The sequence below is a fragment of the Poecilia mexicana genome, unplaced genomic scaffold (assembly GCF_051168715.1).
Source record: "Poecilia mexicana isolate PSO_F unplaced genomic scaffold, ASM5116871v1 scaffold_11, whole genome shotgun sequence".
NCBI lineage: Eukaryota > Metazoa > Chordata > Actinopteri > Cyprinodontiformes > Poeciliidae > Poecilia > Poecilia mexicana.
Window position 1 is genome coordinate 9,509,831 of NW_028263380.1, and position 13,791 is coordinate 9,523,621.

Consider the following 13,791-nt stretch of genomic DNA (forward strand, 5'->3'; position numbering starts at 1 on the left):
TCACTAAACACCATTCATTTCCTTTTAATTGGCTACCTGCTGGTGGCGCTGACATTCAAAAGGTCAGACCCCAACCAGCGGATGAACCCGGGAGTCGTCGAGCAAACTGGAACACGGCTTCCTGAATGTTCTCCCTCTTCACCTCCTCTGGAGCAGAGCATGGTCTGCTCTTAATGCGCAGCTGAACCCGACCAGGCGCTCTAAAACAAAAAGGTTTATGAAGCCCACAGAGAAAGCTTTCAGCACCTCCGCACAGAGTAAGTGAAGAACACGCCAAGGGAGGCACACAGGTGAAGCCGATGCACGCACGTACAAGTGTTGAGGGATAAATTATCTAAAGCATACGTGCCCAAGCACAAGAAAATATTATGCTCTTAAGGCTAATAAAACTAAGCAGTTTTTGTGCAGCGCTCTGGTTACTAAATGACATCAATCAGGAAATGGGACATTTGAATGTTCAAGCTAGAAATGTTTGGCAACGACCTTCGAGTTTGGGGAATTTACTCTATGTATTAAACTACTGTGTCCAGGACTTTTATTTGAAGAATGTTTATTACTTTATACATGACAGGACCTTTGTGTTAAACTGAACATAGAAATATATATCTTAACTTCCACCTCCAAAGCTGCCTCAATCCTAGCATAAATCACAAGCGTCTCAGATCTGGCTTAAAAGATTAAAAGAAAGCCCCCCTTCTAAAGCAAAGAATTTGTTCAAACTTAAGAGGCAGAGTATGACATCCCCATAAAGAAATGCAAGTTGAACCCCCACCCCAGTCTCAAGAAGTATTGTAGCTTCTAATTTATGGTTATTTTCCATTGGCGCCCACTCGACTCCAGTTGACTCTCATATTAATTTTTAATTGAGTACCCCTCATAAGCATATGTTTTTTTATGCTTAAAAACATAAAAAGTTTTTAAGCATTCTGATAAACACACATAGCCCTGATGCTTATTAGTGAATGAACAACAGGGAAGTTCTCGAGGACTGGAAGAGTTGAGGGTTGCGGAGCCCTTTCTTTTGTGCTGGGCTGTCATAGCAAGTGGCCAAAAAGTAACGTCAGAGGATTTGTATGTCAAACTTTAGCTTAAAAAACACTCATGCATTGCTGTGAGTTTTTAAAAATGCCATGTTTGATTCCAATTACGGAGTAACTCTTGTAACTCAACCAGTCATGCCAGACCCTAGCCAATCAGTGAAGGGCGGCCTTCTGATGTCGCACTCTCAGCTTGATTTGGATTGCTTGGAACCTTGATTACTAAAAAAAAGGACCTGGTAACAAATACCAGTCACAATTGGAAAAAACCCTAAAACCGAGTACAGTCAAGCTTGTGTAAAAATAATGTAAAAAGTGGATATGCTAACTTCTGGGACAACCAATATTTACCTTCACCCATCAATCCTGTCCAGTTTCCATGTCTGAGGTGACTCTTTCAAAGTGGGGTGGATGGGTTCACGATGAAACGTGGTGTTAGTTTGTTCCTACCAAGTGTTTCACAGAAGATCAAGTCACACCGGATCTGTTTTGGCATCCGATCTGACAGAAAATCTTGATGGATGATGTACCCAGCAATTTCAACACATTCAAGAAACTTGCTGCGACTGTGTCTCAGGCTATTCAACTACCGCACACCTGAGGTCTGAGTTGGTTAAAAAAAAAAAACCTGCAATAAAAAGCAGCGTAGTTAGCCAATGATCTCACTAAGTCTGGAGGTTCATAGAGGTACTGTCATGTCAGAGCCTGTATGTCAGAAAGAAATGACATTACAAAGATGCTCAAATATAGAACAGTGGCAGCTAAACTTCTTCTTATTACTATTGTGAGTTCCTTTAAATCAGCTAAACACTCACCTGTTCCGAACTACCTTTGATTAGTACTAAGTGGAAAACTGATCAACATATTTGATGTGTACTTGCTTGATGATGGCATTAAATAAAATGTAATCGTTGATGCTTGTTTCATAACTGATGATGTTTTCATGATATAAAGCACTTTGAGCTACCTTGTTGCTGAAATGTGCTGTACAGATATACTTGACTTTACTTGTCTCCCATGTAGTCCCAGTCCTAACATAAACCGCACGATGAAGGCGTCTCGGGACTTGCTTGAAACTTAGTTGATCAAAAGAAAAATACTATTTTATTAATTTATTTGAATAAAATACTTATTTCAATAGCTTTTATCTCAAATGTGACTGTGAAGGGGGAAAGCTAGAAAATAAAGAAGGTGCATGAGTAAATGAGAAGGTGAATCTTCGCCCTTGCCTCAAATCATTAGCATCCTTGCAGTACTCTCCAGTATTTAGTATGATCTTGCCAAAGTCACGTTCCATTGACAGGATGATGTGTTCAGGCTCCTTTTTTTTGACAGCTTTTCCTCCCAAATTCAATATTCCAATTTAAGAATGGCAAGCATCGTATAAATGTAAAAATAACTGTGGGTTTGGCTCGTTGAATCCTTATAGGGCTATATGACAACAATCCCCACCAAAATATTCCCCAATATCTTCTCTCATTTAGTGAAGCCTCTCTCTCTGGTGTAAAAGCTCCAGGGCATTAAATTGAAAACCCACGCTTGCAGAATTGACATGTTTAGTCCATACAAAAGAACAGTCAGTGATGTAATAGCCACACCGAGTTGTATGAGAGGTGCTTTAGGTGGGCGTATAATAAACGAGTTGTTGAAGACATAAAGCCTCAGACCTGGTGTTTAGATTTATGCCTTGATATTAGGTTGGATATGGTGCTTTTCAAGTTTGACAGATGGCCTGCTGGGGAGACATGCATCATGAGAGGCAAGCTGCTCCAATCATTGTGTGATGTGTGTGTTTTGTCACTCCAAACTTTTATCGTAGTACATACACAGACGTACGGACGGTCAGTTCATGCATGTCAGTGGTGAGCAGCCATTCCCAGTAGAGTGCAGCTGCTGTGCAGCCATCAAGCAAACCTGGCTGCTCTGAAGGAGGCCTGGTTTGATTTTCCTCCAGTGTACCCAGAGAGTTTACTTTTTGGTAGAAGTTAACATGTGAACACAAAAAGCTACAAAAAAAAATTATCAACTTAAAAAAAACATGGGTTTACAATTTTAGGGAGAAATACCCTCAAACAATAAATCCAAAATCAAGAGCAGTCTTGGTTAGCCTGTGCAAAATTTCTACATAACACTTTTTCTCTCTCTTCCTCTGTTTCCCACTCATTCTCCCCCGACTCTGTCTTCATGTGAGGCCGTTCCAAGCTGGAAGGTTCTCTCAGTGTTACATAAAATCCAACTTGAGCAGCTGTAGGGTCAAAAAAAAAAAGGGGGGGAGAGGAGGGGCAAAAAGAGAGAGGAAAACAAGGCAAGAAAACGCAAAACCGTGAAATAATAAGGCCCGAAAAATAAGGTTCTTGAAAAGGAGCGTCTGCAAACCTCCTCCTGATCAGATCTTGGAAAGTAGGAAGAACAAAAGACCGGGAGGAAATTGAAAGCAGAGCGAAAGCAGCTTAGCAGCTCCCCATCCAAAAGGCCTGGAAGAAAGGGGAGACGGAAAACTGAAAACAAGGCATTAAATGGCTCTGCATCACCCAACCGCTGTCTGGATGTCTGAACCCCTCATGGGACCAGACAGATAACTGCTGGAGCAGAAGACTGACTCGGCCTTTGGACCACTTTTACCCTGACGATGAACGCTGAACAAAGCAGAAATTTCTCGAGAAACAGTTGATCCAAGATTAGCCGCACATTGTTTGTGTCACCTGACTCTGACCCGTGTTTTGTTCTGTTTTTCCTGTGTTTCAGTGTATTCCACACCTGCAAAAATCCACATTGAGGGAAATGTGGGAAGTTTATACTCTCTAGTGCTTTGTTTGCATGTGGGCCAAACAAGTTTGACACTTTTTTTCCTCCAAGTTTATTGATTCCTGAATGGCTTCTGGCAAACTAAATTGAACTTTTTATCATCTTACTTCTTTTTTCCAATAATAAGTAACCTCTTGCAACTCTTTCACACAAGCAGTGCATTATGTTCTAACTTTAGGTGGACACCAATGCCACGCGTCACATACGTTTCAATTCAATACATCAATACATTTTCTTTTAATCCAAGAGGGAAATTAGATGTTGTAACTCACATACAAACTTCTTCAAAGAGAAGGTTGTATATTCTGTCATAAACAATGGTGTCATCAACACATTCCTTAGTAACTCGTTTCTCTAATATGACCTTGTGTTTCATAAACGAGTAATCTAACGCGTAACTATTTACAATCCCATAATCAGGTTAAAGTTGCGTATCCAAGTCAGTTTGTTACTATACATTTCTCATTTTAATTAGTAAAAACATATACTGTTTCTTTCCTCTTTTTTCTCGGGGCGTTACGTCTCACGTGTAACACCAGCGACACAACCTAAATAATGGAGGGAGTTCAAGGCCCTCACATAACAGCTGGATTTATACTGAGATCTAACATTACTGAAGGCAATTTTAGAAAATTCTGAGTAACTACATACAAGATATTGGTTGTAATGTGACAAAATGTAGAAAAAAAAAACACGAGATGTCAACGCGATCATGAACAGAAGAGCAGAGCAGGACAAATTAGATTTATAGGAAGTGCTCGACTGTTTGCAAGTGAATAATGACTCACAATCCAAATGGCTTGCAGACGCTGTGACTGAATACCAAATAAACTCGTAATTATCTCTCAAAACCACATCCACATTTGCTTACTGAGGTGCTCGCGAACATAAATCTAAGAAGTGCATCTCGTCAAACCGCTGAAATCAAACAGTGTGTCTAAGTAGACGACTCTGGCGCTCAACTTTGCATATTTTAGGTGTGCGACGTTGGCCGATTTAACACTTGTTCAGTTGCCTTAGCCTCATGTTGCTGCACAACATTTCTACCACAGACACTAACTTGTTTATTGGCTTGTTTCCCTCTCTTTATTCATCGAGGCCAAGCACCCCGCTGCCAAGGCTGCCTTTTCCGCTGACCAGATGCAAAAACATACATTGTGGAAACCGAAGGAAGTCCTGGATGACTGAATCTCCAGTCATCCACTCAGAAGAGTAGAGCACATTTCCCATCAGACGCAGGACATTTCCCGAACTTCTACACGGCAGACAAATATTAAAAAAGTAAATGAGGGGAAATAAAGTGATTTATTCAATGAGAAGATCTGAGAAAACAAAAAGGACACTATGAGTAATGGTGGGTGAAAATCGATGAGGTGGAGGTAGAAGAAAGCGATGCGGTATTTATTTAATAAGCACAGGTCAAATCTGACTCTGCGTGCTCGGCTTCCGCTGTCACAGCGTGCCTTTCACCATTTGTTTTCCATAAACAGCACATGGAAACATTTATCTGGCTTAAAGCAGATCAGCGCACGCTGTCTCGGGCCTTTAACATTTGCTACTTGTTTTCCAGATCTGTCCTAATAAAGTTTTCTGAAAAATATAGGCAGCGTTTATAAAGAATATTAATAAAATGAGATATTTTAATAGAGAACAGCAGGCCTGCTGAGTTCAGGCATTGAACAAGCTCTTAGATTGATTTAAACAAACATGAAAGAGAGAAGGAAAGGGGAAAAAAATGATAACAGTATCTTCAAGTAGTTTCCCGCGGCTCAGCGAGACTTAGGTGTCTCGAAAACCCCTTTTTTTTTTCCCAACCCTTGAGTGTTTTGATTCTGCAACATCTGCAGTCTTGTGAGAGGGAATAGAAATCCCATCTGCCCGCTTATGAGGAGTGAAGTCATAATGGAGCATTAGGTCGAAGTTTTCATACCTCTTGTTTAATGGGCAAAAACTGTTAAAACCATCAACAAAAACTCTCACGAGTCCCACAGTAGAACCCTGGTTCTCAAAGTGGGGTTCACCTGCCGCTGGTGGTACTTGGCCTGACTTTGGTGAATTGTTTGTATTAATTGTAAGGTAAATGCAAACGTGAGATAGAGGAAGAAAATGAACTAAGAAGTCATTGCTGCTGGTTAAAGGTAAACAGGCCTGCTTCTCCAAAATAGGACCCCTACTAATTTTCATCACAAATTGCAATTTATCACACAATATATCACAATGGTGATAACCATTTTAAAAATTTCAAGAAAACAACAAGCAGTAAAATACCCACTTAAAACTACTGAGCCCTGCTTGGAAAACTCTACAAAGACGGTGTTCGTTGGAAAGCTCTATTTACTTAGGTGGAACTTGTTATAGAATATGTGAGAATCCCTGTTATGGCTCTGAGGGCTGCAAAGCAAGATTGCGTGCTTGGAAAAGGTCATTTCAGTGTGCATTAACACCTGAGTGCGAGTGTAGGAATGGTAATAAATTCATCCTCGTTTTGGCCTCCGCGCGCAGCATGTGTATTTGTCTGCATTTGTCAAGCCCTTGCGAGCATATGGTGAGGGATTCAGGTTTTTCTCAAGTACACAAACTTAGCTGTCCATTCATTTCCAGGTAGACAGCTATAAGCCTGCCAAGTAATCTGCATCATGAAAAAAAAAAAAAGGAGATACCTGCCCTCGTTCAGGTCCAACATACACATTCCAGACATTCAGGGTGCATTGATATGTACTCGTAATGTTTTGAGAGCTTGCCTAATGACACAAAGAGTTTATTGCACAGTGCCGGCCCTCTTGGTGCTTCCACTTTTCAGCGGTGATCACTTTAAATAATCAACAGGGCAGACAGAGGCAATAATCAGACCCCCTATCCCTAATACATCTTGCAAAGATCAAAGGTGGCATGATGTCATTTACTCTCTGATCCTGAGCCAAATCAAAGCCAGAGTCTGTATTGGCATTGGCCACTCTGCTCCGCCATAGTGGATCGTCTTTCCATATTCCTCATCAAATAATAAAAAAAAAAAGGCCTGTTTATTTATGTTTTCTGGCAGCTCCAGGCGTTCCTCTTACAAATAATGGAATGTGTTTTTGCAACAATATCTACCTTTAGCCAAAAAGAGCCGGTTTTATCCTCACTCTCCGGAGCAACGAGGGTCTCGGGAAGGGAACGCAATGTAAACGGCGACCTCTGGTGGCTGTTGGAAGAAGTCTACATCAGTGCCATGCTCAAGCTACAGAAGGAGGCATGGCTTCATGTAACAGCAGCTATAAAATAGGATGTGTAGAGCCTGAAGGTTTCCAGCAGCTATTAGCTGACAGAGTTTTTTCCAAGAGGAAATCCCTATCTGACAATCTCATCCTCGTAAGTGCTTTCAGCCGTCTCATGAGTTTGGTACAAGTGTTGCTCTGTTACAATGAAAAACAATAGGAAAAACATGCCTAATGTTGTCATGGAAGCCATACCAGATTTTCTTTCCCTCTTTCTTTAAATGTGAGGGGAGAAATGATTTGTGTATGTGCGAGCACATTGGCAGTTGAAAAGCCATCTGTGTTTCTTGGGTTATTGACGAGGTGCGTGTCGGGACAAACCGGGGGGTTCTGCTCGTTACTTCTGGGTGATGCAAAACCATTCATAGGTGTGAAAACCACAAGTGAGCACTTGCAAGCTTTACTGGACACGCACACTCAAGACTCATTCAATGTACTTTGCACAAATACAGGCCTGGTAACAGATCCAGCACTGTTCCGACTTCGCAAAGCACCTATGGCGGCGTCAAGGAAATTATCTCAAGTAGAAATATGAGCCTTAAACCTTTTCATATTCCATCAATGTATATTCTCAATAATCAGCCCCTGAACTGTCACATCCCTTCTCCTTTGCTAAGTCTTACTCTAGCCGGTTAAAGTCTGTTTCGGTTCTAGCAAGTTGGGTGTCTGTTCTTCACTATGTGGGCATGAATATGCGCAAGAACATGACCAGGAATGTGGGAAAGCAGTCGACACTGACGTCATTTTAAGCGTATACCTTTGGGCAACCAGTTTCTCCAAGATCTCTCATTACATTTCTGTTCATTACGTGATGCTGTGTCCATTCTTCCACAAGTAACACCTTCACTTGTCCAGTGACGTGAAGTCACGGGGCAATCAACAAATGCACTCAAATTGCTATGCCCAGCTCGGCCTGGCTTGTGCCACCCTTGAGACGGTTCCAAACAACAGGGAGGAACCGCACAGGATTTGCGAATGGATAAGAAACTGGCCGGGCTGCCTGGGAAGAACCGGTTAAAGCCACGACTGTGAAGGCGGGCCTTTAGAAGACAGTGGTAACTCTGGAGCAGCTGCAGATATTTGGATGATTGTACTCTGGTCAGAAGACACCAAAGCCCTTCAGCGGACATGCTAAACGCGACGTGTTTTGGAAACCTAAGATTGCACATCACACTTAAAACATAGCCCACCATGAAATGTGGTGACTGCATCATGCTGCAGGAATGTTTTCCCCTCTGTGGGGACGTTAAACCTAGTCAGAGTGGATGAGAAATGGATGGAGAGAAATACAGGGAAATCCTGGTATTAAAGACCTTTAGAGCTCCATAAGACTGGAATAGGAGAACGCCTTTCAGCATTTCAGCAAAGCAACCCTAAATATACAGCCTAGTTAAATTTTAATGGCTTAAATCAAAGCATACAAATGTGTTGGAACAGCCTATTCATATAGTCCAGTGCCAAATTCAACTGTGGTAAAATGTTCTGAAATCTCCCAGTGAGAAAAGGATCACGTAACATACGTTGATTAATGTTGATTTAATTGAGAGAAAATGATATACATAAATTAATAAACATGCCACGCATCTCAAAAAAAAAAAAAAAACACCTAAACAAAATAAAAGTGTCTTTGTTTTTCCATCACTCCTCTCCGGCTGGGAGGTTTTCTTCAATCCTCTTGATGAACTTCATGCGGATTTCTGTAACGTTGTCCCCTCTGAGACTGTCCTGGGCAAACTTCACATCCACTGCCATCTGGACCTACAACAGATTCAGAATGTCACATGCTTAGGTCCAAACAAGACTCAAAACACTTCAAGAAAAACTCTTCCTTTGACAGACAAGCTTTTAACAGCAAACTAAAAGTCTTAAGTATTTTATGAACCTTCAAAATACTTTAAATGAGTCTGTCTAAAAAGAAATCTGCAGATTATCAGAAAAGTTACACATGCTTTCAATTTGTAAATTTTTAAACGTACAACTTGAATGACAATGAACTCTGTCTATGTCCATATCCTTCTGTTAAACACAGTGACTTTATTAACTCATTAGGATTTTCAAGAAAATTTCAATACATTTTATAAACTTCCAGCTTCACATGCACCAAATTCAGGATCTTAAACCACGATAGCCACGTTATTTTATCAAATCTGACCAAGTCTTATTCAAAATGGGGAAAACTAAGCGACTGCATTTACCATCTCCAGGGCTCCTCTGAGGACACCACACAATAGATTGGAGTAAATGAGCGTGCTGTGGTTATCTGGCAGCTCCACAAAGTCAGCCAGCGGGTTGTTCTCCAGAATGAGAGAAAATTCATCTCCTCCTGGACTCCAGTTGGTCACACTGGGGGTAATTCCCAGGTACATCTTAAATGCAACCTAACGGACGACAACGATGTTGAGGAGAAAGGTGAGGGGGGGGAAGAAAAGAAAACAAATCAGGATCTGGATAGGAAAGAAAATCTTTTATTTGTTGCACATTTATTCAGTCAAGTTTAGCTGGACATGTTTTGTCTTTAGTTACTTTTAACGTCAAAGAAAATATTGTTGAACAAACCCATTTAAAGAAGTATTAAACAATAAATGATGAAACATTCAATAGATCAGCCATGAGGTCGGTGTATACTAACTAGTTACATTTACTAGAGTGATATTTTTGGGAGTAGCTCTACTACAGTGTACTTTTTACTTTGACTTGAGTAATGTTATTACGAAGTATGGCGACTATTACATGAGCAAAATTTCCAAATGCTTTATCCTCTGCGAGTAACGTTCTTCCATAGCTGACTGAATAAATCACTTCTATGATATTTGAGGTTCAATGAGGGGCCAAGCGATATCCCAAGGCAAGGCAATCATTAATTGTCGAGGCCAAACTACTGTTTTCTGAATAAGCGTGGTTCCATCTGTGCGCTGAATCTCCTCAAGCACGAAACAATAATATCTGGACCAGCTGAACCTAAAAGCTGCTTTTCTGTTTTCTTGTCACGGAAGTCATCAAGAAAAACGGATTTAAGTCCAAGAAAACCACAACGTGTAACCAAAGAAGAAAAGCAGGAGGAACGTAAATCAAATTAGGAACAGAACTCTTCCACCTGACATGCAGACTACTAAACCTGCATATCAGGCAATGCTGTATTTAAACCTTAGCAGTTTTAAAGACAGCATTTTTGGGTCAAAAAAGGTCATGACCACAGCAGGTGATCTTAGTTTAACATTTAGGATCAATGCTAATAACGTTATCCTGTAAACGTTACGATTTTCTCCTCTCCTTGGCCTTAAACATATGATCTCCTTTTGCTCTTTCACCCATCATGTGTGGGGGTGTTTTGATCTCTCTAATCTGAACTTTTAAGACCTCCTCCCACCCCCAGTCTTCGGAGACATTGGCGGTCACGCTCCAATTGGTCTGGAACCTTCCAGTTACCTTAGCGATGACATCGGCTGTTTCTCGGAAATCCTGACACCTGCCGATGCTGGAACGCGCCAAGAAGTCCTCAATCAGACGCACTCCGATGTTGTATCCCCTGTGAGTGAGAGGGAGCCAGACAGAAAGGCAACGGATATCAATGCTCGTCTCCACGGTAGGAGAGAGGTGTAAGAGGCAGAAATTATATGGAACTCTATCCTTCAAGACATTTTTGCTTCACACACTTGAAGCCTTGAACTGGCTGCCAATTGTGACGAAAGTCAAGACAACTTATCCTGACTGCAGTTGGAAGCCAATTAATGTGTCCTGATCCTAATATGGCCCATCTCTGACCAGTTGGGTGGAAAACTTGAGAGCGGGCAGAGAACATTTACGACCTTCTTTGGGCAGCTGAGACATGTCTAATCCTGCTCTAAGCTCAGGGTTGCCGTACAACCGGAGAAACAAAGCACACTCAGTCCAAAGATCTGCCGGCTTGAAGGGATGTTTTGAATTTTTGGGGGCTACAAATCCATGGTTTTGTCTAAACTTTTTTTGCTGCAGGATTACTGTATCCAGCTTGGCCGTCAAGAGATGTTTTGTCTGTCTTTAAAACTAGCCTCAACATTAGCTACTTCTAAAACTTTTTTCCCTAAAAAAAAGTCTTAACAACACATGGATGTGTGTGAGAAATGAAATCTTAACATAGGCCACAGTATTACTGATCTTACAGCAGGAGAATGGCCAAGCTACACTTAAGCTCGTTGGACTGGCAACCAACAGCGAGCAAAGTTCAGGCAGTTTCTTTTTTACGTATTCAAAGATACATTTTCACACATTGTAAAGTGCTAATCTTAGTGTTATACTATTAAATATATGAAATGCAATGTTCACTAGAACACAGAGATTAACTGAATAATGAATATGTATAATTTGATAGTCGAGCATCCTGCCCATAGGTGACATTTGAGCACAAAGTATGTTCACAATCTTTCCCAAAGACGGTCAGAGATACAGTTTTGTTCTTTCTGGCGCAGAAATGCCTTTGCTTTCACTTACTGGTTCAAACACGTTTGTAGCAATTGCCAGGGTAATAATGGTCAATAATGTAATACCAAGCCATAATATAATGACTGTAATAGTTTCAGTATAGTAAGCAAATAACTGGTGGTTATATGGTTATGGTACTGAAAATTAAGGCAATGCACACATTCTGCAATACCACAACAGAAATGACGATGAAACAGATTTTCTTCAATTGAAGTTAAATACACCAATTTGCTTCAAAGGTTCACAACATTTACAACATTTAAAAGTGTACTTACATCTTGTCCAGCTGTTTATTGACTTCCTCATCATTTTCATAGTCTTTACAAAGCTGGGTCACCAGGGCCCCATAGGTCAACGTGAACAGCTCAGAGTTCTAAAGGAAAAAGCACAGCGATGTATTTAGTTTTTGTACATTTACTGCTTCAGTGATCATGGGTTGGTAAACTAATGTACACCTACATACCGGTAGCTATTTAAAAAGGTAAGATAAAACATTTACATGAAAAAAGATGTAAGATTTTAATGAAACTGACATTATTAATCTGCGACAGAAATTTTGACAGGTGTTAAAAGGAACAAACAAATCATCAAAATTTCTAAAACAACAAATCAAGACATTTTTGTGCTATATAAAGGTATCAAGAAATACACTGTTAAATTTAAAAATATCTGCTAAACTCCTATCATGCCACACGATGAAATGATACGCCATTAACCGCAATGATGTGACTGGCAGCTACAAAGTGCTTTCATTTACATTTTTACTTTATAATAGCTTGATTCATTATTTCTTTTGGTATTTTACGTGTTAATTTTTTTTTTAAATATGCCTCGGCACAGCATACATAGTATGCTGTAGTTACATAGTAATATAATTACCTCGTAGCCAACAATGGTAAAACACTCAGAAGAGACATATTATAAAGCCTTTACGAGTTGTTTTTACTACCTAAGAATCCAAGAATGCAAAGCCCATTTTCTTTATCCGCTGAAAGATGGTGCCAATGTCGGGATGTGGTGCTACTTCAGATACCAGAGCATATTAAGACAAGATATTTACTTTAAAATATGCAAATTAACAATAAAAACCTAACCAAGTAATAAAACCCCCTCATGACTGCATGTAAGCCTCTATATTTTTAGCTTAGATGCTATACGAGCTACACTTCCCCTAGAAGCCACCAATAAATGATACATAAACGTAACAGGTTTTCGTGATTTTAATACGTTTCGTCACACGTGCATAAACAACAAATCACGACTGTCAAGTATATGTTTGACAAAGATATGAAGTAGTTTGCTCTAAAGTATATATTTTTTCAAAGGTTAGCATTTTGCAACTTAGCTAGCTAGCTCCTATGGCGTAAACCCTACCATTTTCTTGCTGTCTGTCGTTCGGTTGGATTGCCGAGACATCGTGGAAAGAGTTACAGGATTACACGGGAGGTAATTCGAGATTAATCCTTTATTTATTTGATTCTGGCTAAGCACTTAGTTCCGTAATCACTAGTTCGGTCACACACTTCCTGTTGTGCAAAGTTAGCCAAATAGAAGCATGAGTTTCCGCTTTGCTTAAAAGCTTAAAAGAGCGAGGATGTGAAATAGAAAGGCAACATAAAGAGTTAAAAAGTAAAAGGAGGATTTTGACTAAATAAGAGAGCAACACAGCTTATGTTTCAGAACGCTACACAGTATATTTTTTTTATAATTTAGGAAAAGATACACTGGGACATTTATTTTGAAGGAACGCGTCTGTATTTCGTCAATTTTTCCCCCCGATAGTATGTAGAGTTACCGCCCTCCAGTGACCATGAGGATAACTTCATCCTCAGATTCTAATAGACATACAGGTGCATAAATTAGAATATATTCAAATAATTCAGTAATTATTCTGACATATAATTAACTGAAAGTCATATTCATTATTAAGAGTTTGTTTCTGTCGATGTCTGTCATAACTTTGATTAAAACTTAACTGATTTGATTTAACTTAATTAAAAACCAAAATTAAGTTTCTCAGAAAAATAAAATACGACAATGGAAGCGTAAAAGTGCTGACATGGGCAACCAAATAATTACTATGGAAACTTACAACAAGATCGTTTTATCACTATAAAAATAAATATTACACTATAAATTATTTTGTACATTTTCAAATCATAGTATACACAAATTTAGAAAAAGATCACATCATATACCGGACAAAAAAAATAAAATAAAAAGCTATTCCTAAC

At 39.8% G+C, this 13,791-nt stretch overlaps 1 protein-coding gene across 1 annotated transcript; it reads right to left on the reverse strand.

The window, feature by feature from the left end:
• Positions 1–8,620: 8,620 nt before the first annotated feature.
• trappc3 (trafficking protein particle complex subunit 3) lies at positions 8,621–13,109 on the reverse strand. The gene is made up of 5 exons (XM_014982959.2): positions 12,932–13,109; positions 11,833–11,930; positions 10,526–10,625; positions 9,295–9,477; positions 8,621–8,857 (listed from the first exon to the last, which is right to left on the reverse strand). The coding sequence occupies exons 1-5, from the start codon at positions 12,971–12,973 to the stop codon at positions 8,738–8,740; spliced, it is 543 nt and encodes a 180-aa protein (XP_014838445.2). The 5' UTR covers positions 12,974–13,109; the 3' UTR covers positions 8,621–8,737.
• Between the last annotated feature and the right edge of the window lie 682 nt (positions 13,110–13,791).

Excerpts from the sequence above, each read along its gene's own strand:
- trappc3 (XM_014982959.2), bottom strand. The coding sequence starts at position 12,973 with ATGTCTCGGCAATCCAACCGAACGACAGACAGCAAGAAAATG. Across the intron at positions 11,931-12,931 it reads CGACAGACAGCAAGAAAATG|AACTCTGAGCTGTTCACGTT; the intron begins GTAGGGTTTACG and ends TTTTTCCTTTAG. Across the intron at positions 9,478-10,525 it reads CAGCCGATGTCATCGCTAAG|GTTGCATTTAAGATGTACCT; the intron begins GTAACTGGAAGG and ends GTCGTCCGTTAG.